At 41.2% G+C, this 27,237-nt stretch overlaps 1 protein-coding gene across 8 annotated transcripts in view; it reads left to right on the top strand.

The window, feature by feature from the left end:
• Positions 1-27,237, top strand: part of TBC1D1 (TBC1 domain family member 1) — a 117,170-nt gene that overhangs the window by 33,136 nt on the left and 56,797 nt on the right. For 7 of the 8 annotated variants that reach the window (XM_072125801.1, XM_072125818.1, XM_072125809.1 and 4 more), the window contains 5 exons: positions 12,347-12,862; positions 16,220-16,309; positions 18,746-18,850; positions 21,438-21,570; positions 22,624-22,715. In XM_072125801.1, coding sequence (XP_071981902.1) covers positions 12,347-12,862; positions 16,220-16,309; positions 18,746-18,850; positions 21,438-21,570; positions 22,624-22,715 — 936 coding nt within the window. Of the gene's footprint in view, positions 1-5,565; positions 5,719-12,346; positions 12,863-16,219; positions 16,310-18,745; positions 18,851-21,437; positions 21,571-22,623; positions 22,716-27,237 lie in introns of those variants that run through there. The other variant, XM_072125840.1, reaches the window with a different exon arrangement.

Genomic DNA, 27,237 nt, shown 5'->3' with positions numbered 1-27,237 from the left:
CATTCATTCTTAGAACTCTGCAATGTGCTGTTAGCTTGTTCCTCCTGGAATTTTATGAATTTCTTGATGTCTTAATCCGTGCTGGTACAAACGTGGGACGTTCTTGTCTTCTCTTAAATAGCTGAGCCATCATTGGAGTAGTATGTATAGCTGCGTATGCAAGTCTGATTCCAAAAATGGCTGGATCGCTCTTTTTAAAACCTGGCTTGCTGCAATTAATTTTCCTAGAGAAAGGAAATGGTTCCTGGAATACACGGATGAGAGAGGGCATGGTGATTCTACTTTATTGTATCCAGTATAAAATCACAGCCGCAAGTAGAGACCATCAGTAAGACGATATATTAGTCGTGTTTTGCCTACTTACTGCTGTGATCCAGTTATTATCATCTCCTGTATTCTTGTGACAGGAACCAGTCCCTTTCTCTCTGAGCTCAAGTGGCTTTGAGTCAGTGGCCTCAGCGTTTACAGGAGAGGAATCGGTAAAATATCTGCTTTTCCAATGTCTTTCATAAACTGTGCCATATTTTATTAACTTTTTGTAAAATATCTTTGCAGGGCAAAGTTTATCTTTCTCCACCTACTTTACCCTTTACAATCATCCCTCCTATTCTTTTTACTCTAAATTTTCTTCTGAATTCCCTCTTCCTAGTAACCAGACAGAAGCTCACTGAGGTGTCAGATTATATAGCTGCTCTATGCAGGGAGAAACCATGAGTGACAGTAGCTAAGTCTCCTTCTAGCATCTGTGAGAACTGCTTACCTCTTCACAAGCACTGCAGAGATAAGTGCTGGAATATGCACTCACTGCGCATGTCGGAGGTACAAGGCTCACCACTCAAGCGTGAAGTTTGCTTGTGGGGTAAGGGGCTGAAGCCCCTTATGCATCCCAGTGAGGAGCTGCAGCCCTGTATAAAAATAATAATTCCTTTATTTATATAGTGCTCACAGATTACATAGCGCTGCACAGAGCTTACCAAATCGGTCCCTCTCCCCAATGAGGCTCACAATCTAATCAACCTACCAGTATGTTTGGGAGGAAACCGGAGGACCCGGAGGAAACGCGCACACGCACAGAACATACAAACTCTTTTCAGATGTTAACTGGCTGTATAGAGATGCAAGGCTGTATAGAGCCCAGCGAGGGGCTGCAACCCTGTATACAGGCCACTGACTTATTACAAGATTTTAGACCCCTGTGATGCTTATTAGTGGAGACACCGCCATTTTACATGTCCCTTTGCTCAGTGTTTTTGTGACCACTGTCGGTTTTTCTTTCATTAAACGAGGGGTACCAACAATTTTGTCCACAGGTGTGTAAACTGGCAGACAGCTGCATCCTGTTTGCCTCTGTCTGACCAGTATACATTTTATATACTATGAGAAACACAGTATCTTTCCATCCTCCTCTCGTCTGCTGAGCGACGTATACGCTGGATGTCACTGGTGAAACACCCTGAACTCCTGTTCACTCCTCCATCTGCTTTTTTGGGGGAGGAGTAGGACACATCCTATCCCTCCGATGTAAGGGCACATCAGGAATCTTCCTGATATTGATATTGAAGGGTCAGTCTACGAAGAATATAAAGGGTAGTAATTTAAAGGGAACCTACCACCACGAAACTACCGATAAAGGTAGAACGGGTGGTAGGTGGATGTATGGGACGTGAGGATAACCCTTTTTAGAGCTAATCCTCACGTCCCCGCTATCTTTTTTTAAAAATCTTTATTGCCCTAATATGTACATTTTCTTAAGCGGCTACTGGGGCGTGGAGTAGCCGGACATGAGGCTACACGTCGCTGCTACTCCACACCCCAGTAGCCGCTTTAGAAAATGTAAACATTAGGGCAATAAAGATGGCGGGGACGTGAGGATTAGCTCTAAAAAGGGCTATCCTCACGTCCCATACATGCACCTACCACCCGTTCTACCTTTATAGGTATCTTGAGAACAGAGACTTGTATATTTTTATTTGCCACAATATAAAATTTATAATAGAACTTTATTTAAACTTTATCATAGAAAATATATAAGCGCTGGTATAATTATGGTTGATATTCTCTGGAGCGTTCTGGAGTCCACCAATATATTGTTCTTATTGTATATCTGGCAGATGCAGTTGGGAGATTAAAATCACTTATTAACCTCAAAGCAAAATTGGCAGTGACTTGCATCTCGTAAAATTTAATAAACTTAAATTTATCATTTAAAATCTAGATCTGCTCCTTCATAACTTTTATATAGTTCATTTTTGCATTTGGCTAGATGAGGCTGTGCTAGGGTAAATTTTAGAGGCAACGTTTTTTTTTTTTTTTTTTCTTTTTTTTTTCTGGCCAGAGACCAAGCTTGGAGTCTTATACCATTGCACTTGCTATTCCTCCTGTGTCTGTGCAGCCTCCTAGTGGTTGAGTTGTGAACTGCAGCCTAGGGTTTTATTAACTTCTTGTACTAAATTGATTTGAGTCTTGCAGTTCAGATCCATTCACTTTTATGGGGATCAACTGCAATATCCAATGTAGTCCATAGACGGAAGTATTACTGTTTCTTTAACAAATGTCTGCACAGTGACTAATGTGATTGTCCATAAGCTTGGTTCGCACAAAGAAAAACCCATGAGCCTATGGGATTGTGATGGAATTAAAGAATTAAACAGTGTTCCCTGGCATATTGTTCTTGTATCTAAAAATGCCATTTTACGGTAATTTTTTTTTCCATTATTTTTGTTAATGCTAAGCTTTGCTTTTGCTAACCTTGTAATGCAGCAGGAATGTTGGTCCATGAGATCATAAGATGTTTATAGGTGGCTTCTGTAGCAGTGGGGAAAAGTTTGGCAAGTTGGATGTGCGGTGCGATTATGTAAGACTTTGTGCTGCCAAAAATACAAGATGTAATGTGATTGCTGAAAACCAGAGAGCAGCGGTGGCTGTTCTGTATGTGTATCCACTTTATAGCTGATTCCGGGATAATAAAAGCACAATCCTTTTGGGTAAAAAAAACCCCACTTTTATATATATATATAATTTATTTATTTATTTTAGTTCTGGTGGGGGGCTTCATTGGTCTAGATCTTTCATGATGTTTGAGTCCGTTTTTTTTTTTTTACCGGTCCATAACAAGGTCCAATTGATGGTATAAGATGTTGGTCTCTGCTCATATACAGTACATGCCTTGTGCTCACACAAGATGCCTTCATGCTCTGTACTACTGCACAATTTTCTCATTGGCTTATTGGTCTTTGCTCTGCTCATATGGGGCAGTGGTCATCATCGGACTATGAAAAGGGGTATTGGTCACCTTTAGTCATCACAATGAAGGCCTATTCGCACATCAGATTTATTTATTTTTTTTTTTTTTTTCTCCCAGTATGCTCTGTGATTTCCAAGGATAAAATACTCACCTTTTTAAGTGTGTTTATTCACATTCCATTTTTTTTCCCCAATGGGTTAGTAGAACATGGGGAAAATATTTACAGCATGTCCTATTCATTTTTCATATTTGTTGACCACCAACTTCTATAGAAGTTAATGGGGCACATGTATCACTCTTTAGTTGCGACGTTTTATACTTGTAAGGCTCCATTCAGACAGCCATATAGGGGACGTATATACGGCCGATATACACCCCCCCCCCCCCCCCCATAGACAGCAATGGGCGCACGGCGCCCTACGGCAGCGGTACCGTGGAGCACTGATCCGTACCGCGGGAAAAGATAAAACATGTCCTATCCTCTCCCTGTGGAGAGGGGCAGGAGTGAGCCGATGTGTGCCCCCATACTACAGTACTGAGGGCAACGGGCGTCTGAATGTAGCCCAAGACAGCATGACACTTTTTAAAACTTTGCAGCTAAAGTGGTGTGATCGTGTTTGTGTTCCTAGTTTGCTGCAAAATTGTGGCACATCTTTGTAAGAAATGTAGCAAAGTGCACAAAGAAAAAAATAGGTACAACTTTGTGTACATTCTGAAAACAGACCAGATAAAAGAGAACCCGTCAGGTCAATTTGGGACCCTAAACTACCTACACGTCCATATGTGTCCCAAATTGACTTGTATATAAGCTGTGAGTGGCTGCAATAAAAAAAAAAAAAAAAAAGCTTCTCTGCGCATGTACCTACCGTACCAGCTTCACTAGCCGCAACACGGTTAATGACCTGTAGGGAGCGATTTGGGACACCAAACCACCGGTCCAAAAGGTCCAGGGGGTGATTTAGTGTCCCAAATTCCATTGACCCATTCCTTTTAACTAAGAGGATGGAATACTATTAAATAATGTGGCACAACTTGCACAAAAAAGTGCAAACTAATGCACAGTGCATATATATATATATATATATATATATATTTTGGGCCAATGGGTCTGCAAAAAAACCCCAAAAATGGATGACATCTGTGTGCAGTTTATTTTCACTGTTGCTGCTGAAGAAACGGGCTATGCCTATTAATTATTGTAAATACTTTTTTTTATGTTCAGGAAAAAATGGTGTGAATGTGAATACAAAAACTTGCAAAAATTGGAAACTATACAGATCTGTCAGTAACGGATGCGCAACGAATCCTTTAGGCTTCACGCCTGTATACAGTATTATCCATTTTAACAGATGCCTCAATGGTGCATTAATTTGGTGGGGGGTTTTTATTTTGTAATGGACCTGTGTGGAGTCTGTAGAAAACTCAAATCCGGTTCTATTCCTGCGAGTGTTTGCAGCTAAGGCCTTCCCATAGAAGTTTTAATTTGTTGTCCACATGTGCAGATCACTTGCTGTTCAACACAAAACGTGACCCCCTCAAGGGGTGTGGACAAGCTAGCAGCATCCTATTGCCAGTATTTTATTTTTCTTTGCATACCTGCAAAAACTGAGCATTTAATGGAGGGGGGGGGGGGGTATTTATTATTTGTGGTGTTTTTTTGGTAGCCCAATTTTTATCTTGTTGTTGGACACAGAAGAACTAATGAGAACGAGAAATGACAAACCACACTCCATGAAGGGGTTTAGAAGCTTGTATAAGCTTTTTGTTGGTATGCGCCAAAAAAGTGTCAGGGAAACTAGAAATGTAGTAAAAGTGTCAGGATTGAAGCGCTGCATCCAAATTTGAGCGTCAATAGTGAGTATTGGAAAAATAAAAGCTAAATTGTGGTGCCACCGTAAATTTGGCAAAACGGGCGCAGCAACAAAAGAAAAATGCACCCTGATTTTTGCAAACCTAGACTGCAAAAACGGACCATGGATCTGTTGTTTACAAACCAAAAACAGTGAAATTTATTGCAATAGTAACCAAAATAAAGCTTTTATTATATTATCCTTTGTACTGAAGATAAGGCAGTTGGTTATAAACGTCTGGATATGTATGGCTGTAACATTATCCTCTTCTGTGAAACAATCCCTGGAAACCTGAGACCTGTGTCATGGAGCTGTGCACTGCCCCGGCTGCTGATGTATAAGTTTCCTGAGTCATGAGAAACACTTTCACCTTCTGAAAACTTTTTGTAGTTGAACAGGCGGGATCTGTTGTAAAAACTTGCTGGGTCAACTCTTTCTCCTCCCAGTTCTCAGACTGGGATGTCTTAGGCAATGACATCATGCTGGCTGTGGGAAGTGATCAGTCAGCTGCAGAATGGGGCTCTCTAGTGCCAGGACTTTGTCTCTAGCATGATGTCTTCTGTCACCTGGAGGAGAGCCGCTCACAGCTGAGACATGTCACCTTTATTTAGTTGGGTGGCTAAGGTGAGCTTACACTTCATTTATACACCTGCACTCCTGTAACTTGTAGACACTAGTTTCTTACATATAGTGTGCAGGTTTTTAGCAATACTTTAGTGCTTTGAGGAAGTTGGTCAATATTTCCATTTCATGTACATGTAACAGTATTATGTTTATTTTGCTCTTTTGTCTATTATGTGAATATCCCTTTTTATTTCATGTTTTGATAAAAAGTAGTTGCCCTGCGAACGAAGGTGGTCGCAGTATTGGCTGCTTTTGGTTTTGTCCGGGTCAGCTGCTGCGAATTTTACCTGTGGTGATTTACACTTGTAGTGCATTTGGATTTTAACTAATCTTCTACACGTGCTGCCTTAAACTGTGCGATTTCAATATTTGCAATGTAGAGAATTTATGACTCCAGTTTTATTTTAGGATTTTTATTTTTTTGCTTTGGTTGTTTCTACAATGGACATTCTGCAAGTGATGGTCAAGTATACATATCCCAAGTATGTAGGAACTGGGTCCATCAGGACCCCAACTGTACTTATTGTGGGATTTGCAATAATCACCTATGGGGTAGGAATATGTTTTGTATATGGGGCTACTGCTTCTTGGCAGCTGCCTTTCGATTTTTGGTTTGACCACTAAGTGTGTATACAAACTTTTGGTGTACTAAAACCACCATCTTCCATAGCTACAGATTTGTTCCATCTTGTGCCCTCTCTGCACTGCTGCACATAACCAAAGTAGTACCCTGTCCCTCTGGCAGCTGTAGGGGTGTGCTCTATTGTATTCATACCCTTCATTGTATTGTAATATTTGGTGGTGTGAATACACTGAGGGTTATAGGAGGATAGGGGTGATAGTTATATATTGTCAGATGGAGCAGCATTGTGTGCCTCCATTATTTGGTCTGTGGCTTCTGTCTTAGGTAAACATCCATCCATTGTACACATATTACAGCTCGCCTCAGGATCAGGGCTCGCATGTTTCCAGAGTGACTCATCTCTGAGGAATACGCTTCTCTACAAAGACACCTGGGGAAATGCATGTTATAGGCGGCTGATAGATATTTAGTGAACGTGTGCTGCTTCCCCTGGGTTGTAGGGATTACATCTGATAGAGGTTACACATACAAACTAGGCCTTTTGTGTGTTGTGAACAAGATAGTGGCCTGTCCATTCTACCAGTCAGAATGAATGGTTTATTTTTATTGCACAGTTTACAAAATGAAAGCTGTATTTTGATTGGTTGTCATAGGTAACAGGTTTAGGCCTCCTTGCACAGTTAGGCCTTACAACGCTAACATCAAAAAGGGGCCTGATTATTTCTGCCATATGCATGCAGATGTATATATAATATTATAACTATCTATTTTCTATTAAAAAGTGTCACAGATTTACATGAAGAGATTTATTTATTTTTTTTAATATATGCACACAGTGGGCCTCATTTATTAAAACAGTTCTAGTTGTCAATTGGAGATCAGCTTTCGTTTTATAACCTGCTGTGGGAAAATTTTAAAGCTGAGCTCTGGTTGGTTGCCATGAGCATAAAGAACAGTTTTGCTCTGACCCTTTTGATAACTTCCCCAAATATGTGCGGTTGTATAATATATATTTCTCAATCGCACACACCCTGTTTGTTGCAATTTATCCCCAATTTTTTTGTGCAAGTTATGAAAGTGAACCCTAGTACTCAGGAATAACAAATGTCCAAAAAAAAAAAGCCTATCGCTTCATGATCCAAAGATGGAGGTTCACTACCCCTCAATCCATAAAAGAGCACTACCATCTCTACTCTGTATTCCTATGTACTTTGTGTTCAGTGATTCTGGGTTTCCCCTTCCACGCAGGGGTCCTCTCAGTCACATTATCTCTTCAGTGTGTACTGTCTTATCGCTTTGCATGCTGCATTTCCTATCTCTCCTCTGTGCAGCAGACCTCCCTTCCCTGGGATAAGCAAAAAAAAAAAAGTTCTACACAATAGTCCTCCATTGTATGTAATAAACCATGCAAAAAATAAAAACCTTTTCTGGTGTGTAATTGTGGATCTTGGATAAACTCTTCCTTCAAGTACCCTGCTATTTTTGTGCTTCGTTAAATGAGATTTTTTGGGGGGACTAAAACATTGGAGCCTTATTGTTGGGGGGTTGACTTGCGCTACAATAGTTGTACATATTCTGAAGCTTACAATACAGGGACAGATGCAAAGGCGTAACTTGAGGGGGTGCAGAGGATGCTGTCGCACCCGGGCCCAAGAGGCATAGGGGGCCCTTATGGTGTCACTTTCCCATATGAGAAGACTATTACTATAAAACATACATTATAGTCGGGGCGCGGCACAGTCTTTGCACTGGGGCCCATCAGCTTCTAGTTACGCCACTGGATAGATGGCCCATAGCAGTGCTATTATGTAGGTTTAAGTAGTGAAGGGGCTCCATTGGATCAGTTTTATCCTTTGTCTTTTCTAGTGTTTATACCGCTGTTTTTCTTCTGCACTTAACATTGGAGCACTTCTTGCATTCAGATGGTTTAGTTTACCATCTATATTACCGTAATTGTAAAAATGAATTTCTAAATCGGTGAAGCCTAAATGGTCTGCAGGTTAATGTCAGTGAATATGGTAGTGGTATTCTACACGGTTTGAGGCAGATTTATCTTTTTATTTCTTTACATTTCTGATAAGGAAATAGATGAGCCCTCTTATAGAAGTATTACATATTTATATGCAAAGTTTTTCCAAAAAAAAGGAAGATTTTTGCATGAAAATCTACCTAATTTGTCTGTGTCTCCTTCCACCTCCTCTATAGGTGTTGCTTCCATAGAGCTGTATAGGTATATATTGGTTCTGATATATACGATTCCTCCTTACATCGTTTTATGTGTCATTCCTCTTAAAGTGACCAAGTCACCATTAAAATGCAGTGTAATCCTCAGGCATCATGCAACAGAGCAGGAAGAGCTGAGACGATTGTTGTATAGTCTTCCCATGCTTGTCCATGTCTGTCTTTAGTATATACATTACATTTTTTAACTTTCTGAGAGAGAATCTGACTCTACTGCCAATAACAACCAATCCCTGCTCTTAGAGTTGGCTGCTATGGGAAATAAGTTTTTCTTAAAGATGGTGTAACCATTGTCCTTACTGTGTACAGAAGATGGTTGCATTCAAGTGATCCTGAAATCTGCACAGAACATTCATCGCTTCTGTTCCCTCCCCTTAAAATCTTTTCAGCACTTTCTAATAAACTGCTTACTAGCCCAAAATGTGATGTGTATAGGGTTACAGGCTGTGGTTAAGCACACTTTGTTCCCGAGGAAGGTAACAGAGTGGAATTGATGTCATCAACAGGGAATTGAACTCAGCACCCCATACAGGTGGCACTGCAGTCACCTTAAAGAAGGGGTTCACGGTGGCTCAGCGGTTAGCACTACAGCAATGCAGCGCTGGGGTGCTGTCTTCAAGTCCCATCCAAGTCAACATCTGCAAAGAGTTTGTGTGTTCTCTCTGTGTTTGTGTGGGTTTCCTCCAGATCCTCAGGTTTCCTCCATCTACTGGTAGGGTGATTTAGAGTGAGCCCCACGGGGACAGGGAGTGATTTGGCAAGCTCTGTGAGCACTATATAAAGGAATTTAATTTAGGCGTGCACAACCTTTTTATTGGTCCGAGGGCCACATTGTTATACCACTCAACTTGGTTGGGGGGAGGGGGGGCTCTCTAGCAACTAGCACCCTAAATGTGCCAGAAATCACACACAGCTCAAATGCCACGCATTTGAATAATAACTACTGTAATACACAAAGGCACAAACCAGACGGTAACAATACTGGGCACCACCCCTACAATAGACCTTTAATACAGTGAACCCCTAGAGCTGTCATAAAATACTGGAGACCCCCTTCTCTGAATAGGCACATAGTTTGGCAACCCTGCCTTCAAAATTGGTGAGTAATTTCTTTTTAGACATGTTAAACTGCAGACAGTGCTAGGTATAGGCCTGGGGATTGGTGTAACTATACCTTTTTGTGTGTAGTAAATAGCAGCAGGAATTGTAAAAGTGACTTTTTAATCTGGGTTTGCAGCTTCTGGAAGTGTGTTGGGCTGGTCTATCAACCTGAAGAGATTTCTGCTCTTTGTATGGAAGTGTTCCATGGCCCCTCCCCTCTGCTCTGAGTGACTGCTGTAAACCTATAACCAAATCCTGATACAGCTTCTACATTGAAAAGGGGAAAAGACTGTAGAGCAGCAGTGTGCATGACTCTTTATCACTCAAGGCTCTTATTACTATCAGTGATATTAATGTGCCATGTACCTGTGTGACCCCACATGGAGTGGTTTTTATCTACAGGAAGTAAACACTGAAACTTCCTGTTGAAGGTCAACAAGCAGAGATCTAGAAAACGGTGAGGAATTGATACAGAAAGTATACAGTATTGGAAAATAACTTAGCTTACAAACTTATATGCGTAATTACTGAATTTTAATGTGATTTAAAAAAAAATGTTGGGATATATTATAAGTAATTTACTATAATTCCTGATTTCGGGTATTTATTTTGCTTAACAGGTCGGTGGGACAGTCAGAACTCTTAATGGGTTGTGTCTCTTAATCTCAAGTTATGCAGCAACCTATGAGTCTGGAGACAAATGTTTTTGCATCAATTGGCTGTTTTTAGAAAAGCCATAATGTTAACTCAGCATTTTCTTAACCCGACCTTGCATCTTAAGTTCATCTTTAATTGTGGGAAGCGGCCTCCTAAGCTTACTTGGCAGAATAACAAGGGGTTTTTCTTTCCCACACAACATTGCATATTGTGGATACTAATGTTGAGATGTATCGTCTAATTCCACCCCTTTCTGATTTTGTATTTGTATGAATATTAATATTCCATTGTTGTGTATGAATTGGTCTTTATTGTAGGGCTTAGCCTACCTGGATATTTTCTAATATTAGCTCCAGAGAGAAAAAAAAATTTAGTCCCTGTGACGATTGGTTTTCCACCCCCCCCCAAAAAAAGTATATACTCGAGTATAAGCCGCCACAAGTATAACCGAGGCCCCTAATTTTACCACAAAAACCTGGTATAAACTATATTTTTTTTTACTCGAGTATAAGCAGAGTTTGGGGTTTCAGCACATTTTTTTTGTGCTGAAAAGCTAGGCTTATACTTGAATATATATAGTAATAATAATTTTCACTGTGATGGGACCCAGGATTATCAATAAAACTTCATTATAGACGCGTTTCAGCTGATCATTACAGCCTGAGATTAAAGTCATGTTTCCAGAGAGCTTCACCAGAGGTCGTAGTGGGCACAGAGGTTCATCTGTAAGTCGGTTGTCCTTAAATAGGGGACCCCTGTATTAATCGTCACAAAGGATGAGCGTGTGAATGTGATTTTTCTTTCAATTTTCCATAGAAGGCGGCATGAGCAGGTCCCAGGTGTGCTTAGAGGGCTTTGTGTTGTCGAGACATAGAAATTGGGAACCAGTTTTCTCCTAATCTCTAATTTAACATTCCAAACAAAACCGTAACAACGCTCCGCAGTTCTTTGCTGCGAAACTGGGTCAAAAAACACTGCATGAATTTGTAATCGTCTGCAAAAAGCTGCTTTATCACTTTCCCGGTGTATGATCTCTCGCAGAGAACATTTAGTTACATGTTGCACTAGCAGCCATTCTTTACAAAGAGCCCAGTATTCAAAATGATTCCTACACTGTAATGATGAGGACAAACAGATGGACAGCTTTCCTATCCCTACTTATAGCCCAAGGCTTGTGAACAGGTCGGCCATTCATGTAAGGAGAGGTATAAATAAGTACAGTTCGTGAGATATAAATGTTACCTTACAGGGGTTGTCCACTAATAATAATGTATATTGTTTGTGTAATAAAAAGTTTTTTATTTTCACAACTTTGCAATATACTTTCGGTATCAATTCCTCCGTTTCTTTTAGATCTCTGCTTGCTGTCATTCCATAGGAAGCTTCATTGGTTAAAATCAGTCCATGGTTGACAAAAATGGTTGGGCCAGTTAACCCTCTAATGCCCCTATTACAGCAATGCACAGTGGTTATTACAGTTACCATATTTTTCGGACTATAAGGCACACCGAATAATAAGGCGCACCTGATTATAAGGATGAATGACCAGCAGGTGGCAGACCTGTGCACAGTTCAAGGCAGCTGTTGTCTGTAAGTACGGTTCATCTATAAGGCACACTGGACTATAAGGTGCACCTTTGATTTCTGAAAAATATGGTACTAGTCTGCTGATGTAATCATACAGGGCAGTGAATCAGTACAATCTTGTCTTGGTATCTGGTGACTCATGTAAGAAGTGTCAGCATTTCTCATTCTCCTGCCTCTTGACTTTTTTTTTTCCCCTCATATCTTGTTGTTTTTATTACATCAATCCAATTTCTTGAGTGAAAATTTTAACCCCCAGCTGCTTTTTAAGAGGACCCATCGTACCTTGTATTTTCTATGATCTGTTCATCTTTTAGTCTATTTTGTGCTGGTAAAACCTATACATCTCTCTATATATAAAATTTGGTCAAATTTTTCTTTTCAAAAACATGAAGCCATATTGAAATTGCTGCCAGTTGTATGTGTTTGCTAAAAAAAAAATCCATATTTTCTGTATTGCAGGTGCCTGAAATAATTGGCTCTATCCGACAAGCTGGAAAGCTAGCAAGACAAGAGGAAATCCACTCTCATTTGTGTGACGGGGATGATGCTTTCTCAAAAAAGTTTGAGGTCTTGTTCTGTGGCCGAGTTATTGTAGCTCACAAGAAGGCACCTCCTGCCCTCATCGATGAATGCATAGAAAAGTTCAATCATGTCGGCTGTAGTAGACCCAAGGACATTGATGTTCAGCTTCCGCTACCAGACGCCAGCGCTGGAATCACGTTTGGAGATAAATTACGATCGGTTTTCCAATCGACTTTTAATGAGGAGGATAAAAATAAACCAATACGTAAATCTTATTCGCAGCCTGGATTAAGGACTAACTCGTTTAAGAGGGATTGGGAAGATGGGCGCCACAGCCTTCCTGGATCTTTTGAGGAGGAAAATGACTCTTCTTTGGACTTAAAAAGTTCTGGTGAAGTACAGAATTGTGTTCTGCCGACTGACATGGGGGAGAACCAGACAATGCTGTTTACGGTATGAAAACTTATACGTGATGGCATAAGCCCGCTGCTTTATTTTATTTTTTTTTAATTAATGATTCTGTGTAGGTTAGCCAGATGTAGGTGTTTAAAGGGGTATTCCCATCTGGGCATTTACATTTAATTTAATTTATTTGCCATATGTAAAAATGTCTTCAATTGGATGTTAATAAGAAAAATGTTACTGTGTGAAGATAATTTCTCATAGATGTTGTCCCTTAGAAACGAGATAGCGTCCTCGGATACGACCACCTCACACTCTGGCAGCAGTGGCCAGACATGCGCTATTCAGCCTTGGCTAACCTCCTGGATTCAGCAATCATTACCACAGGACAGCTGTGGGATATGTAGTGACTCCCGGACTTTTCATATACAAAAACCTTTTGTTTCTTTGTGCAATCCCTCCAGCAGAGGTGGCCGTACCCAGGTGACAGTCTTGTTTCTAAGGGACCATATGACTGCATTTATGAGAAATTATCTTCACAGGAACTTTTTTTTTTTTTTTAATAACATCTAATTGAAGAAATGTGTATGTGTGATATATATACACTCACCGGCCACTTTATTAGGTACACCATGCTAGTAACGGGTTGGACCCCCTTTTGCCTTCAGAACTGCCTCAATTCTTCGTGGCATAGATTCAACAAGGTGCTGGAAGCATTCCTCAGAGATTTTGGTCCATATTGACATGATGGCATCACACAGTTGCCGCAGATTTGTCGGCTGCACATCCATGATGCGAATCTCCCGTTCCACCACATCCCAAAGATGCTCTATTGGATTGAGATCTGGTGACTGTGGAGGCCATTTGAGTACAGTGAACTCATTGTCATGTTGAAGAAACCAGTCTGAGATGATTCCAGCTTTATGACATGGCGCATTATCCTGCTGAAAGTAGCCATCAGATGTTGGGTACATTGTGGTCATAAAGGGATGGACATGGTCAGCAACAATACTCAGGTAGGCTGTGGCGTTGCTCAATTGGTACAAAGGGGCCCAAAGAGTGCCAAGAAAATATTCCCCTCACCATGACACCACCACCACCACCAGCCTGAACCATTGATACAAGGCAGGATGGATCCATGCTTTCATGTTGTTGACGCCAAATTCTGACCCTACCATCCGAATGTTGCAGCAGAAATCGAGACTCATCAGACCAGGCAACGTTTTTCCAATCTTCTACTGTCCAATTTCGATGAGCTTGTGCAAATTGTAGCCTCAGTTTCCTGTTCTTAGCTGAAAGGAGTGGCACCCGGTGTGGTCTTCTGCTGCTGTAGCCCATCTGCCTCAAAGTTCGACGTACTGTGCGTTCAGAGATGCTCTTCTGCCTACCTTGGTTGCAACGGGTGGCGATTTGAGTCACTGTTGCCTTTCTATCAGCTCGAACCAGTCTGCCCATTCTCCTCTGACCTCTGGCATCAACAAGGCATTTCCACCCACAGAACTGCTGCTCACTTGATGTTTTTTCTTTTTCGGACCATTCTCTGTAAACCCTGGAGATGGTGAAAATCCCAGTAGATCAGCAGTTTCTGAAATACTCAGACCAGCCCTTCTGGCACCAACAACCATGCCACGTTCAAAGGCCTCAAATCACCTTTCTTCCCCATACTGATGCTCGGTTTGAACTGCAGGAGATTGTCTTGACCATGTCTACATGCCTAAATGCAGCCATGTGATTGGCTGATTAGAAATTAAGTGTTAACGAGCAGTTGGACAGGTGTACCTAATAAAGTGGCCGGTGAGTGTATATGGCAGATTAATGAAACTGAATGTGAATGCCCAGATGAGAATACCCCTTTAAGTATTTATCTGGAAGGTAATCTGCCTCAAACCTGAAGGGGTTGTGCAGTACTTTATATTGATGTCCTATTCTGTGGTTAGACCATCAGTGTGTGTGTGTGATTGTTGATTGACCTACACCCATCCCCCTCCTGCACATATCAGAAGCAATGTGGCTCTGTGTAGTGGCCGGGCATTGTAACTACAGTTTTGGCTCCTGTTGAAATTGGTGATCTACCTGAAGTTACTGCACCTGCTTATTACATGGAGGCATCTGCACTGAACAACGCTAAAACCAAACGGTCACTTAGTATGGGATTTGAGTTTTTGCCCTGGTTGGTTATGAATAAAATATCTCATACACTTGTCATGGTGACGCATGACCGTTCAACCAGCCACTAGGGAAGTAACATGCAGACAATTGGAGACATTTATTACTGGATTTCCGACCAGTTTTTTTTAAATTTATTTTATTAATCCAATTTTATTTATAAAGTGGAGGCGCCACAATATTTTCTCCTTTTCAGACACTTGCCCCCATTTTTATTAAATTTTTTTGGGGGCGCACCTTGGGAATCTTAACACTTTTCCTGCACTTCTCGGTTCCCAGAACCTTTTTTGGCACAATTTGTAGCCAAATAATTAGATCATCTAAAAGCTGGCCTACCAAGTTCTATTTCTCCTTCATGATTGTGGTGTCAGTTACGACCCTTTTTGACCATGTGCTGATTCGTTAATTCCCTGCGCCAAAAACTAAATTACTGCACAATTTGTGCGCACAATAACAGACCCTACGACACTTAATGAATGCTCACCAAAAACGTTGGCCTGTTTCAAAGTGGACCAAGTCTATCAGTGGCTGGTTCTGAATGATAAATCTAATGAAAATGTAAAACCTTTGCAGTTTTAAGTAAACCCACCACAACTTAGCTAATTAGAAGAGGTATCTGTATCAGTTGATCAGAAAGTATTCAAAAGATGTATCTTTTGGGTACCATTTTATTTGACAGAATTGTAGCATATATTCATAAAAAGTCTTATACCGTACATAGTCGTATATAAGCCGACATTTTCAGCTCATGCACGAGTCAATAAAAATTTTTAAAAAACTTACTCTCCGGTGCTCGGCGCAGTTCCCCGATGTCGGCGGGGCTACTCTTCTTTCTTCTCCTTGCTGTACTAGCCGGCAGAGACGCAGAGTATGTAAGGTGTGTGTTTGTTTTTTTTTTTTTTTTTTTTTTTTTTGCTGGCTGGCTGGCTGGCTGAATACTACATGGGGCTGGCTGGCTATATACTGGGAGGCTGTGACCAATCCATTTCCCACCCTCGGTTTATACTCGAGTCAATAAGTTTTCCCAATTTTTGGTAGTAAAATTAGGGGTCTCAGCTTATACTCGGGTTGGCTTATACTTGAGTATATACAGTACATTTGTTACCCAGGGGCCTGCTGAAACCTGGCATCGCCCCTGCCCATACCTGTACACCTACTAAAATCCATTAGTTACTAGTAGTTCTATCCTTTTCTTTAGGATACTGTATATGATTGTGTATAAATTTGCTTTATTCCTTCCAGATTGGTCAGTCAGAGGTTTACCTGATCAGCCCTGACACAAAGAAAATAGTTATAGAAAAGAGCTTTAAAGAAATTTCCTTTTGTTCTCAGGTAAGAACCTCAGTGTTGTTAAGAATTTAAGTGATTTTAAGGTGGTTGGTAACACATCAAAAAACTTTAAGGGGTTCTCCACTTTCAGCAAATAATTAATATTATTTGTGTAAGAAAATGTTTTACAATTTTCCAATATAATTTCTGTATCAAATAATATCCTTTTCTAGATCTCTGCTTGCTGTCCTGCTATAGGAAGCTCCTATGTTTACTTCTTGTTGATAGAACTCTGTCCATGGTCACACAGGTGCACTGTGCACTCGTTATAAGATACCGCTCTGATTTCTCTCTGTGATGTTAACAGTTCATGCTCCTGTGTGACCTCACATGACCATGGGCAGATTTCTATCCATTGGATTCAAAAAGAAGCATGCTATAGATAGAAGGACAGCAAGCAGAGATGTAGAAAACTGTGAGGAATTTATACAGAAAGTATATTGGAAAATTTTATAACTTTTCATTACACAAACTATCAATTATTTGCTGAGAGTGGACAAACCTGCTTCTCAATAAAAATTGGTTAATTTAAACCTTGTCCAAAGATGAAGATAAAGCAATAACTTTCTAGATCTCTGCTATGAGAAGCTTTGCTGTTTACCTCCTGTAATCAGTCCCTGGTCATGTGATGTCACACAGGTGCATGTTTGTTAGTATCACGCGGCTCTGATTACTCTGTGATATAGTGAGCCGTCCATCCGTATGACATCACATGACCAGGGACCGATTTCTATACACAGGAGGTTGTTATTGGAGTTTTTCTATAGAATGACAGCAAGCAGAGATCTGGAAAATGATGAAAAAATTATACAGATAGTATAAAGGAAAACTGTATAACTTTTCATAATACAATAACGTAACATTTTATTTGCTGAATCGCGAATGCCACTTTAAGACTCCACATGGATTTTCACATTGCTTCTGGGAAATGTTTTATGGATGGATAAGCGAAATTCAGCTTTTTAGCAGAAATGTACACCATGTTTGGAGAAAAATTATCACTGGACACCAATACCAAAAGCTCCTCCTAAGGCTAAAAACACATCCCCGTACCCAGTCTCTGCATACAGGAACTTGTGGTGGCCGGATCTAATGAACAGAACCGTGTGCTAGGGACCGAAGTCTAAGGCTACATTCACATGAACATACGGGCCGGTGGGCATACGTTTGTCTCGGAGAGGAGGAGGGGTTACCCCTCCCTTCTCCATAGCGATGCACGATGCTAAAACACAGAGTGTGGCCCTTTATTGCTCCGTGCGGCCACTGCCGTCTCTGGGGGACGTATATACGGCTGCAAGCTTGCGGCCGCATATACATTCCCATGATGGTCATGTGAATTCAGCCTAGGGTACACTCACACGGCGGTATGCCCCTCCCCCTCCATAGAAAACAGAGGTGCACAGCCGCACACACAGGGAAATATAGAGCATGCTCCATCTTCTCCAGTGTGCGTCGCAGAACGGTGCCACACATGTGTGGCACCGTACCACCGCCGGGCTGGCATTAACGTCTATGGGGACATGTATGCCGCAACAAATTTGCGGCCGCATGTACATCCCCACATACGGGTGTGTGAATGAGGCCTAAGGCTTCATGCACATAACCGTGTGGTCTTCTCTGTTCTGTAAGTACGGCTGTATTCTGGCTGTAAATACAGGACATATAGCAACAGAATGGCAACGCATTGCACCGTATCTGTATAAAATATGATGGGCTGGCAGATGATGGATTGCTGACTATTGGCTGGCTGACAAAATGCACCTCCAACTGGTTCTGGATACTGCACGTATATACAGCAGCATACGTTGCAGAGCCGTATGCAGCACGTATTGTATACGTTCTCATTGTCTTCTATGGGGCGTATAGAACAAAATTACGGTGGAAAATAGGACATGCTCTATATTTTTATATGGCTCGTTTACAATGCGGTGGACAATACAGCCATGTACATGGATGGCCGAATTGCCCATTGGAGTGCATGGGGTCATATTCCGGCCGTGTATACGGCCGTGTGCATGGGGCCTAAGCGTCATAGTTCTATATGATGTAGAGAGTTTCTGCTTTCCCACAGAACGCCAGTAACGAAATGTGATCGTGATTACAGTTCGGCAGGGTTATCCTTGGACTCCTGTTGCCAGCACAGCAATCGATTCGATTCACACACCGATCCAATCTTGGTTTCGGAACCTTTAAAAAAAAATTGTAACGGCAGAATTCATGTAGCTGAAAGAGATGCTGCATGGTACCACAAGACAATGACTGACTAGTCAGTTAAAAAAAAAGATATAACAGTATATATTTGGGTGACCAATCCCGAGTCCAGGCTCCTTACATTTTCCTAGTTTTAAGTGTTTTCCCTTGTTAATGAATTTTTTTTTTTTCTTTGCTGTCCCCTTCATATTTTTTATTTTTTTTAATTTTTTTTTTTCTTCCTTAAAGGGAATCCAGCACGTCGATCACTTTGGTTTCATCTGTCGGGAGCCTCTACATTCTGGGGGCTGTCACTTTGTCTGCTATGTCTTTCGGTGCGCAAATGAAGCGCTGGTAAGTACATTATTTCTTGTATTGAAAATGACAATTATAGCACAAATCACTCAATGTAAAGGTTACTCTTTTTATAATGGGGCTCATTTACTAAGGGCCCGAATCGCCATTTCCGTATAAGCTGGACATGTCTTGATATTCGTGATACTTTTTGATATAGTACTATGTGCTTGTGGCCACCCAGTAGTTGGATGGTGAATCTGAGATGACCAGGGATGTAATTATCCTGTTGTTATAAAGTGTATTATGAGAAACAGTGGAGACTTCTGTCTGTGCTTGTGTCGCTGTAGGGCTTGTAACAATAGGGCAGATTATATAACGGTCTGTCTAGCTTAATACCCAGCTCCATACAGAGGCTTCTCTAAGTGTCCATTGTTGCAGATATCGAGGTTCATCATGTAATAGTCTAAATGAAAGTGTTACCTCGTATCCAGATGTTCCTGAATCGGGGTTATATCTTATCCTCCGAGGAATACATTTGGCATATGTATGTATGATGTTTTGTCCAAGGATCTGTATATAATAGTTTTATCCAGTCTCTGGGTTGTCTGTAGGGTAAAAGCTCAATTAGACGTCCTAATGACTGATAAGACACAACGTCTGGATCCACTTTACCGTATATATCTACAACCTAATTACTTGTGACCATTGATTAGGATGGTGATTAGACCTTGCAAGGTCTCCATGGCAGCAAGGCACCTTGCACTTCTCAAATATGACGTGAATGGGACATCATTGACCACCTCCTGTGTCTTAATTGGTTGGTTATCCTGGATTGATCTTTTATGGCTCAGGACATTACAAAGTACTTGACACCTAATTTCCATCTTGCTTTGTGGACAGAAGACTACAAAGAAAAACCCCTTGGACCAGTCTTTCTTTCTCTGTAAGTCTTCGTTGGAACATGTGTGAATCCAGCATGAAGCAGTATAAAGACTAAGCCACTACGTTGTACAATGCCCACATCTTCATGTAGTGAAAAAAATCCACCCAATAAAGCAACTTGTGCAACAACTTTTCTACCTAACCCAGGCTAGATGGCTTTCAGAAAAACTCTACTAAATGTCTTTATTGGGTCCTAGCCTGTGTATATTACATTACTCGAATATGAGTTTATTTTGCCTCTTGAGTAGGTTTGTGGTTCTCAAAGGTTTGTGACATCCAATAAGTATAAAGGCAGAGGGAAAGAAGTGCAAGGGACAAATCAAGTGGACTATTTGGTCTGTGTTGATATAGGGCTGAGGGTGCGGTCACACGTCGCGTTTAACGCATGCGTTTAAAAACGCATTGCAATAGCTGGAGAGTGATTTGCCGAATTAAACAGCTGCTAACACCTGTGTTTACAAAACGCAACCGTTAACGCATGCGTTAACATCGCGGTTAACGCATGCGTTTTGTAAACACAAGTGTTAAGAGCTGTTTAATTCGGCAAATCACTCTTCAGCTATTCCAATACGTTTTTAAACGCATGCGTTAAACGCGACGTGTGACCGCACCCTCAGAATGAGTGGCAGCTCGCCACCTGTGTGTCTATCACCTTGTTGATCACTGACAAAAACCCTGCATGCCCGGGAAGGTATCCTGGTGGCGTGTTGCTTCCAGCTTGGGCACCTTACATGGATTAGATGGACCCTCTCTATAAAGGGGCTGATTCCATCATCTACAGTTAAAAAGTTTTAAAAGCATATTTCAGTGCAGGTGTTGAATCTTTATACACCTGGACCAAAACACATTGGGGCTTATTTACGAAGGGTCCGGGGAACTCACTTTTGGATTTTGGGAATTTTCTGTGAACAACTCTGGACAGGTATGTACATTTAAAAAGGTTTACTTATCACAATGGGGCACATTTACTTGACAGATTGGGGTCATTTTATCGAGAGGGTCCATCCCTTCTGTTGTTGAGTAAAAGACCGTCACATGGAAGTGGTAGTGGAGCAAATGACAAAGAGAGTCTTATGACCCTGAAAGATTGTTGCCATTGAGAAAGACCTGCACTAAAGATCATTTTTGTGACTGTATGGCTTTCCTTGGTGTAGAACCCTGAGGGCCATGTTATGGTTAAAGGGGTATTCCCATTTCAGTGAATTAATTCTATTGTTTGTATTATGTAATTTGTATTCCTCACAGTTTTCTAGATCTCTGCTTGCTGTTATTCTATAGAAAGCTTATACGTTTACTTCCAGTGGAGAGAAATCATACCATGGTCACACAGGTGCACGGCTCGTTAGTATCACAGAGAGTAATCAGAGCTGTGTGATATAACGAGCCGTGCACCTGTGTGACCATGGTCAGATTTCTGTCCACTGGAAGTAAACGTATAATCTTTCTATAGAAGGACAGCAAGCAGAGATCTAGAAAACCGTATGGAATTGATACAGAAGGTATGTTGGGAAATTGTATAACTTTTTATTTCTCAAACAATAACATTTATGCTGAAATGGTAACACCCCTTTAACTTTCCCTATCACTTCTCTGCTTCGATACAAATCAAACAAAATGAAAAGATGTCCACCAACAAGATCAGGTTTCTGGATATATCTTTGGTCTATTGTTCCTTTTAATAAACGTTCTCCTGTTCTTGCAGGTAGATGAGATCATGTTGACCTTGAAGCAGGCTTTTAGTGTAGCTGCTGTGCAGCAGAATACGAAGACTCCAATGCTCCTGTGTGACGGATGTCCCATGCAATGCATGCACAAACTCTGCGAGAAAATAGAAGGTAAAATAGTAATTTGGGGGTCGGTGATGAGTGATGTTTGGCCTACACTTTGGTCATGGTTTCTCTTTTTCCACCCTTGAAAGAGACAAGAGCCATTGATAATTGCACAAGTCACCGGTTTATCTCAACCTCAGAATCTTAGAACTTTATATTAGTCTTGGGTCTCTTTGTGTCATCCCTAACTGGTGGCCTCCCTTCTGTGGATCCATGTTCTTCTCACTTTTTATTGAAAAAATGGCTAGAAATTTACTTCAAAATACAAACTTAAATTATTTATTATTATTATTATTATTAAACAACTAACGTTAACGAGGTTAGAAAAGTTTCCAGGAGTTTTGAAAAGATAAGACAAAGGGGTTGAAACTTGGGGAAACCCTGGCCTGAATAGATGTACAGGAAGTCCCCGGGTTATGTACAAGATAGGTTCTTAAGTTGAAACTGTATATTTTAGAATTGTAAACCCACCCAAATTTTTTTTTTTTTTTTGGTCTCTGTGGCAATTGGATTTTAAAAATTGTTATGTTGTCATAAGAACCAGGTTTAACAATAAAGCTTCATTACAGACACCTGTGATAACTGTTTCCTGGGTACAGTAAATTACCATCATCCAGAGGTCTGTTTGTAAATAGGGGTCGTCTGTAAGTTGGGTGTTCTTAAATAGGGGACTGTTTGTACTGTACCTATTTTTCTACTGCGTTTTCCTCATCTACTACCTTTACATGGTTTCAAGTAAGATCCGGCATGACCAGTTGCTTGAGAAAAGGTTAAAATTCCCTACTGGCGTACTGCCCCCATGATGCCTCCCCATACTTTTTTTTTAATGATGTTGTGGTAGTATACATTTCTCCGGTTGTGACATGTTGTTGTTTTCATGTATAAATCGGATCTGCTTTGGATCTGTTCAGGCATGGTTTGTCTTGCAGAATACCTCAGATGGAGACTTTAACACTATACAGTTGTAGTTGCAGAATAAATGGAATGTATCTGGAATCTGGAGGACATGTCACATAAATCTTACTTAATGCCCATGTAACCAAATGTTTATTTCTGCAGGTCTTCCCCCTTCGAGAACCAAGCTTGAATTACAAAAACACATCACCAGCTTAAACAATGAAGAGCAGGCCTCCGTGTTTGAGGAAGTACAGGTAAGCCTGTAAGTGCCGGCTATATGACTTCCCTCTTGTACTTGAGGTTTTATGTGTATTCATTGTGGACACTGTACTGTAAAATAGAATGCATCCCTTATGACACAGCATCTTCTCCTTTCCTGGAGAAAGGGGGACGTTAAAGAGAACCTGTTGCCAGATTTAGGGTGCACTGTCCAATCTTTGTTTTCTCAAGTTTAATTCCTTTTTCTATGCTGGAGATCTCTGCGGGGGCTCCTGGTACGTGTCTAATGCTGTGAATGCCAGGCTGGTACATCCTGCTTTATTGCACAGGATTCATCTCTAATCTGTAATGTAACTTGTAATGTTGGTCTCATACCTCCCTCTATATAAGGTTTGGTATTCTATACCCTTGCAGTCCAAGGACTTGAAATGCCATTACTTGGTGGCCATGCCATGCCAAGCAAGTAATGTCCGGTGCCCACTTAATGCCCATTTTTCACCCATTGGTAGATTAACCATTGATAAAGCTAAGGGGGTGAATGTCCGTTAGTATCCCACTTATTTTTAAGAAATTGCTTGAGCTGCTTCATCACTTCATCTGTGGAATAGCCTGCCTCAGGCGCTGGTCACAGCAGGGACGGCAGAGAGCTTCAAGAAGGGTCTAGATGCCTTTTTACACCTAAATAACATTGATGGTTATGTTATATAGAATTGTTTCCCATTAATCTCTTCCTCATCCAATCCCTTCACTTCTTTGGTTGAACTTGATGGACAAGTGTCTTTTCTTAGTATAAACTATGAAACTATGATACTTTGATTATACACCATTGGGCAATTGATCGGTGAGGATGCTAGCTCTTTATATTTTGTGCATTATAGACCATATATGTTGAAATATAATTACTTTAACGTTATTAGACTTAAAGGGGTGTTCCCTTCTGGGCATTCACATTTCATTAAATAGATCTCCCTTGTATATACATATACATCAATAGGATGTTATTAAAAAGATGTACTTGTGTGATGTGGTGTAGCCAGGTTGTCCCTTTAAAAACAAGATAGTTGTCCTTGGATACGACCATCCCCTCACCCTAGCAGTGGTGGCCACACATAGTCCATTTAGGCACCCAACCACCAGGATTCAGCGTTAATTACCACAGGACGGCTGTGGGGACATGCAGTAACTCCCGGACATTTCATATGCAAAAACATTTGTTTCTGTGTGCAATCCCTCTCGCAGCAATGGTGGTCGTATCCAAGGACAGATGTCCTCCATTTATAAGTGACAATATAATAACATGTATGCTAAATTATCTTCACACTGGTATATTTTTTTTAAATAACATCCTATTAATGGAATGTATGTATATTTCAGATGAATTTAAATGAAATGTAATTGTTACAGATGAGAACACCCCTTTAAGGTTACCAAGTGTGAGCACATGAAGTGAATCTTGAGTATTAGTATCATTCAGTATGCCCTTCCTGACTGTAATATGATGCTGGGTTCTCTTTATCAGTACAAAGGTCCTTCAGGAAGTTCTACATCTGCTTGGCTTATCACTTGTGTTGATGGACCTATGGACTTCACAGTCATGATCTAATGCTTTTAGTTTTCACTTTTTCATAAGTGCTGCCCTTGGGCTGTGCAGCTGGCCGACCCCCGATGACTCGCCAAACCTAAAACCTTGGTGAGGCCATGATATCTCTCCTAGCGTGAAGGTATTTTTCATGTCCTGGTGGATGTTCTGCGTCGTTGTTTGTATGGACATTAGATGTAATAGATGCCTATAACTTGTAATTGGTGTTAATCGGTCCATTTCATAGTATGGGCAGTGGTAGAAGGGGCTAGCATGCTGTCATAGGCTAGTCCTCGGATGTGGCCACCCTTGTTTAAAGGTTCTGTAATGTAGAATTTTCCCATCCCGTGTAAGGAAACAATACATCAAATACTTTGCTGTACGTGAATAAGAGACAATTTGCATAAGCTGAATATAGTAACAAAGCAGCTTCTATTACTTAACTCAATGGGGCAGATTTACTTGCCCGGTCCATTCGCGATCCAGCGGCGCGTTCTCTGCAGTGGATTCGGTTCCGGACGAGATTCACTAAGGTAGTTCCTCCGACGTCCACTAGGTGTCGCTGCTACGCTGAAGAGCATCGGAATGCACTGAAGTTCACGAGCCATCGTGGGTGAAGGTTAGCGTGTGTCGAGCGACACTTTTTTTTTAAAAAAAAAATGCAGTGGTTTTTCCGAATCCGTCGGGGGTTTTTTATGGCCACGCCCCCGATTTCCATTGCGTGCATGCCGGCGCCGATGCGCCACAATCCGGTCGTGTGCGCCGAAATCCCGGGGCAATACAGGGAGAATCTGCGCAAAACGGAAAAATTCGGTTAACCCATCGCAAAAACGTGAATCGGGCCCTTAGTAAATGACCCCCATTGAGTAGCCCCATCGTGGTCAGTCCTCCTGCATGTATCCTTCAGCCGTGTGATATCCCTTACAATTCCCTTCTGCAGATGTCATTTCACATTACATCCACAGTACTTAAAGGAAATCTACCATCAAAATCAAGAGTGGATAAACCAGTGACACTTACTCATAGATCCAGGCAGCGTGACTCTTGTAATTGTTATCCATGGCCTCCTTTCTTCTAAAATCAACTTTAACTATTATGCTAATGAGCCTGAAGGGCTACTGGGGCAGTTTCCAGAGGGCCTTCGTGCTGCAGCTCCACAGCCTGTTACACTCTCCCACTCCTCTCTGCTCTTGCTCAGCCCTCCCTCTTCCTGATGTTATCTCACTGCAGCAGAGGAAGTTTCCGCACACGGTGGGACCCTGCACAGTGTAATATTCTGTGAAGCTGCAGCAGGAGGGGCTCTGGTAACTGGTCAGTAGCCTTTAAAGGAAATCTAGCATTTAAAAAAAGTAAAACGCTACAGATACTCTCCTATTCATCCGGATCCCGTCACTTGTCTTCACTAATCTTGACACACAGGGATCAACTTAAAAAAGCAGCGCGGGGACAAGATTTCTGGGTCTGCTAATTATGCATTCCCCTGCACCTCCCTCTTTTATACTGGGAGAGGGAGGTGATGTCACGCAGGAGGCATGAATAATAAGCAGCCTGGAGCACTGGACATTGTGTTTTTTTTTTTTTTTTTTTTCTTTCGGTGATCTTGCCGTGTCAAGATTAGAAATGACAAGCAACGGGATTGGGATGAAGATGAGAGTAGGTGATTGTGTAGGTGAATTTTTTTTTTTTTTTAAATGGTAGATTTCCTTTAAAGAGAACCCGTCATGCAAAATAACCCCCCTAAACTAAAGATATTTTCATAAACTGCCATTAGAGAGCATTACCCCTATCCCTTCATTGTCCCTCTACAGGCCTGTAAACCTAAGCAATGAGGTCCTAAAGCTGTATGCAAATGACCTGTGAAATGTCCAATGAAGCATTAGCATATTCAAGCTGTCCACTCTATTCATGAGTGGGAGGCACAGCCACACCCCCAGTGCATGACTGACAGCCTGTGTAATGGTGTGAGGCTGTATAATGATGTGCTTCCTGGTGCTGGTGGCCACGCCCCCTGCAGCCTGTGTGTGTATAGGAGAGATACAGCAGCTCCAGGCAGCCATGTTACAGCAGAACATGTCAGATTCATGTGTAGCTGATGTCTGTGTCTCTCACCTGTGTATTAGGAGGATGCAGCATGTCAGCAGGTGCAGCACACACACTAGCCATGCTTTACTATACATTACACACAGACATGAGCAGGGGGAGGAGAGGGGAGGGGTAACAGGGGTGACATCACTGCCTCTGACCATGTGACCAGCCTCATTTATATGATAAAGAATGGATGATTTTACAATGAATAATGTATGAAATAACTAGATAAAGGCTGGGATGGGATCCTTGTCCTGTCACTACTACCTGTTGGAGCAGCTCACAAGTGACACAGACCTGATGACAGGTGTCCTTTAAGACTCATTAGGATACTTGTAAAAGTGAATTTTGGAAGGAAGGAGGCCATGGATAACAAATAAAAGAGGATTACCACAGTCACTGTGCCTGGATCTATGAGTAAATGTCCCTGGTTTATTTTGATGGTAGATTTCCTTGTACGGTGTATGCCATAATAACTTATTTTCTTTATGGAAAATCCATTATTTTTGTGGAATAAAGCCTTGTTGTGTTACTTGCTGAGATGGTGCCATCTTGTGGACACCATGGCTCGAAATGCATTGAAAATTCTGTCAAGCAGAGTTGACCTTGTTAAGGGTGTTGACTTGTTGTTTACAGCTGTCCTTGACTACTGGAGTGTTTTTGTTTTTTTTCTTTTCAGCACATATACCTGTTATATCCATCATGTCAAATGATTATGGATCTGTTTTTTTACAGTTTATTTTAACTTCATTTTCTATGGTGTTCGAGGTGTGGGTGTCTTTTATATTCGATGCCATCATTATCAAGAAGTTCCTGCTGTAGTTGTTTTGGGCTTTCTTTTAGATTTCTAGTATGTATTATTGTTATAAAGAGACTCCTGGAGAGTAAACTGC

This window comes from Engystomops pustulosus, chromosome 1 (genome assembly GCF_040894005.1).
Source record: "Engystomops pustulosus chromosome 1, aEngPut4.maternal, whole genome shotgun sequence".
Taxonomy (NCBI): domain Eukaryota; kingdom Metazoa; phylum Chordata; class Amphibia; order Anura; family Leptodactylidae; genus Engystomops; species Engystomops pustulosus.
This window is presented reverse-complemented; position numbering and strand designations above follow the sequence as displayed.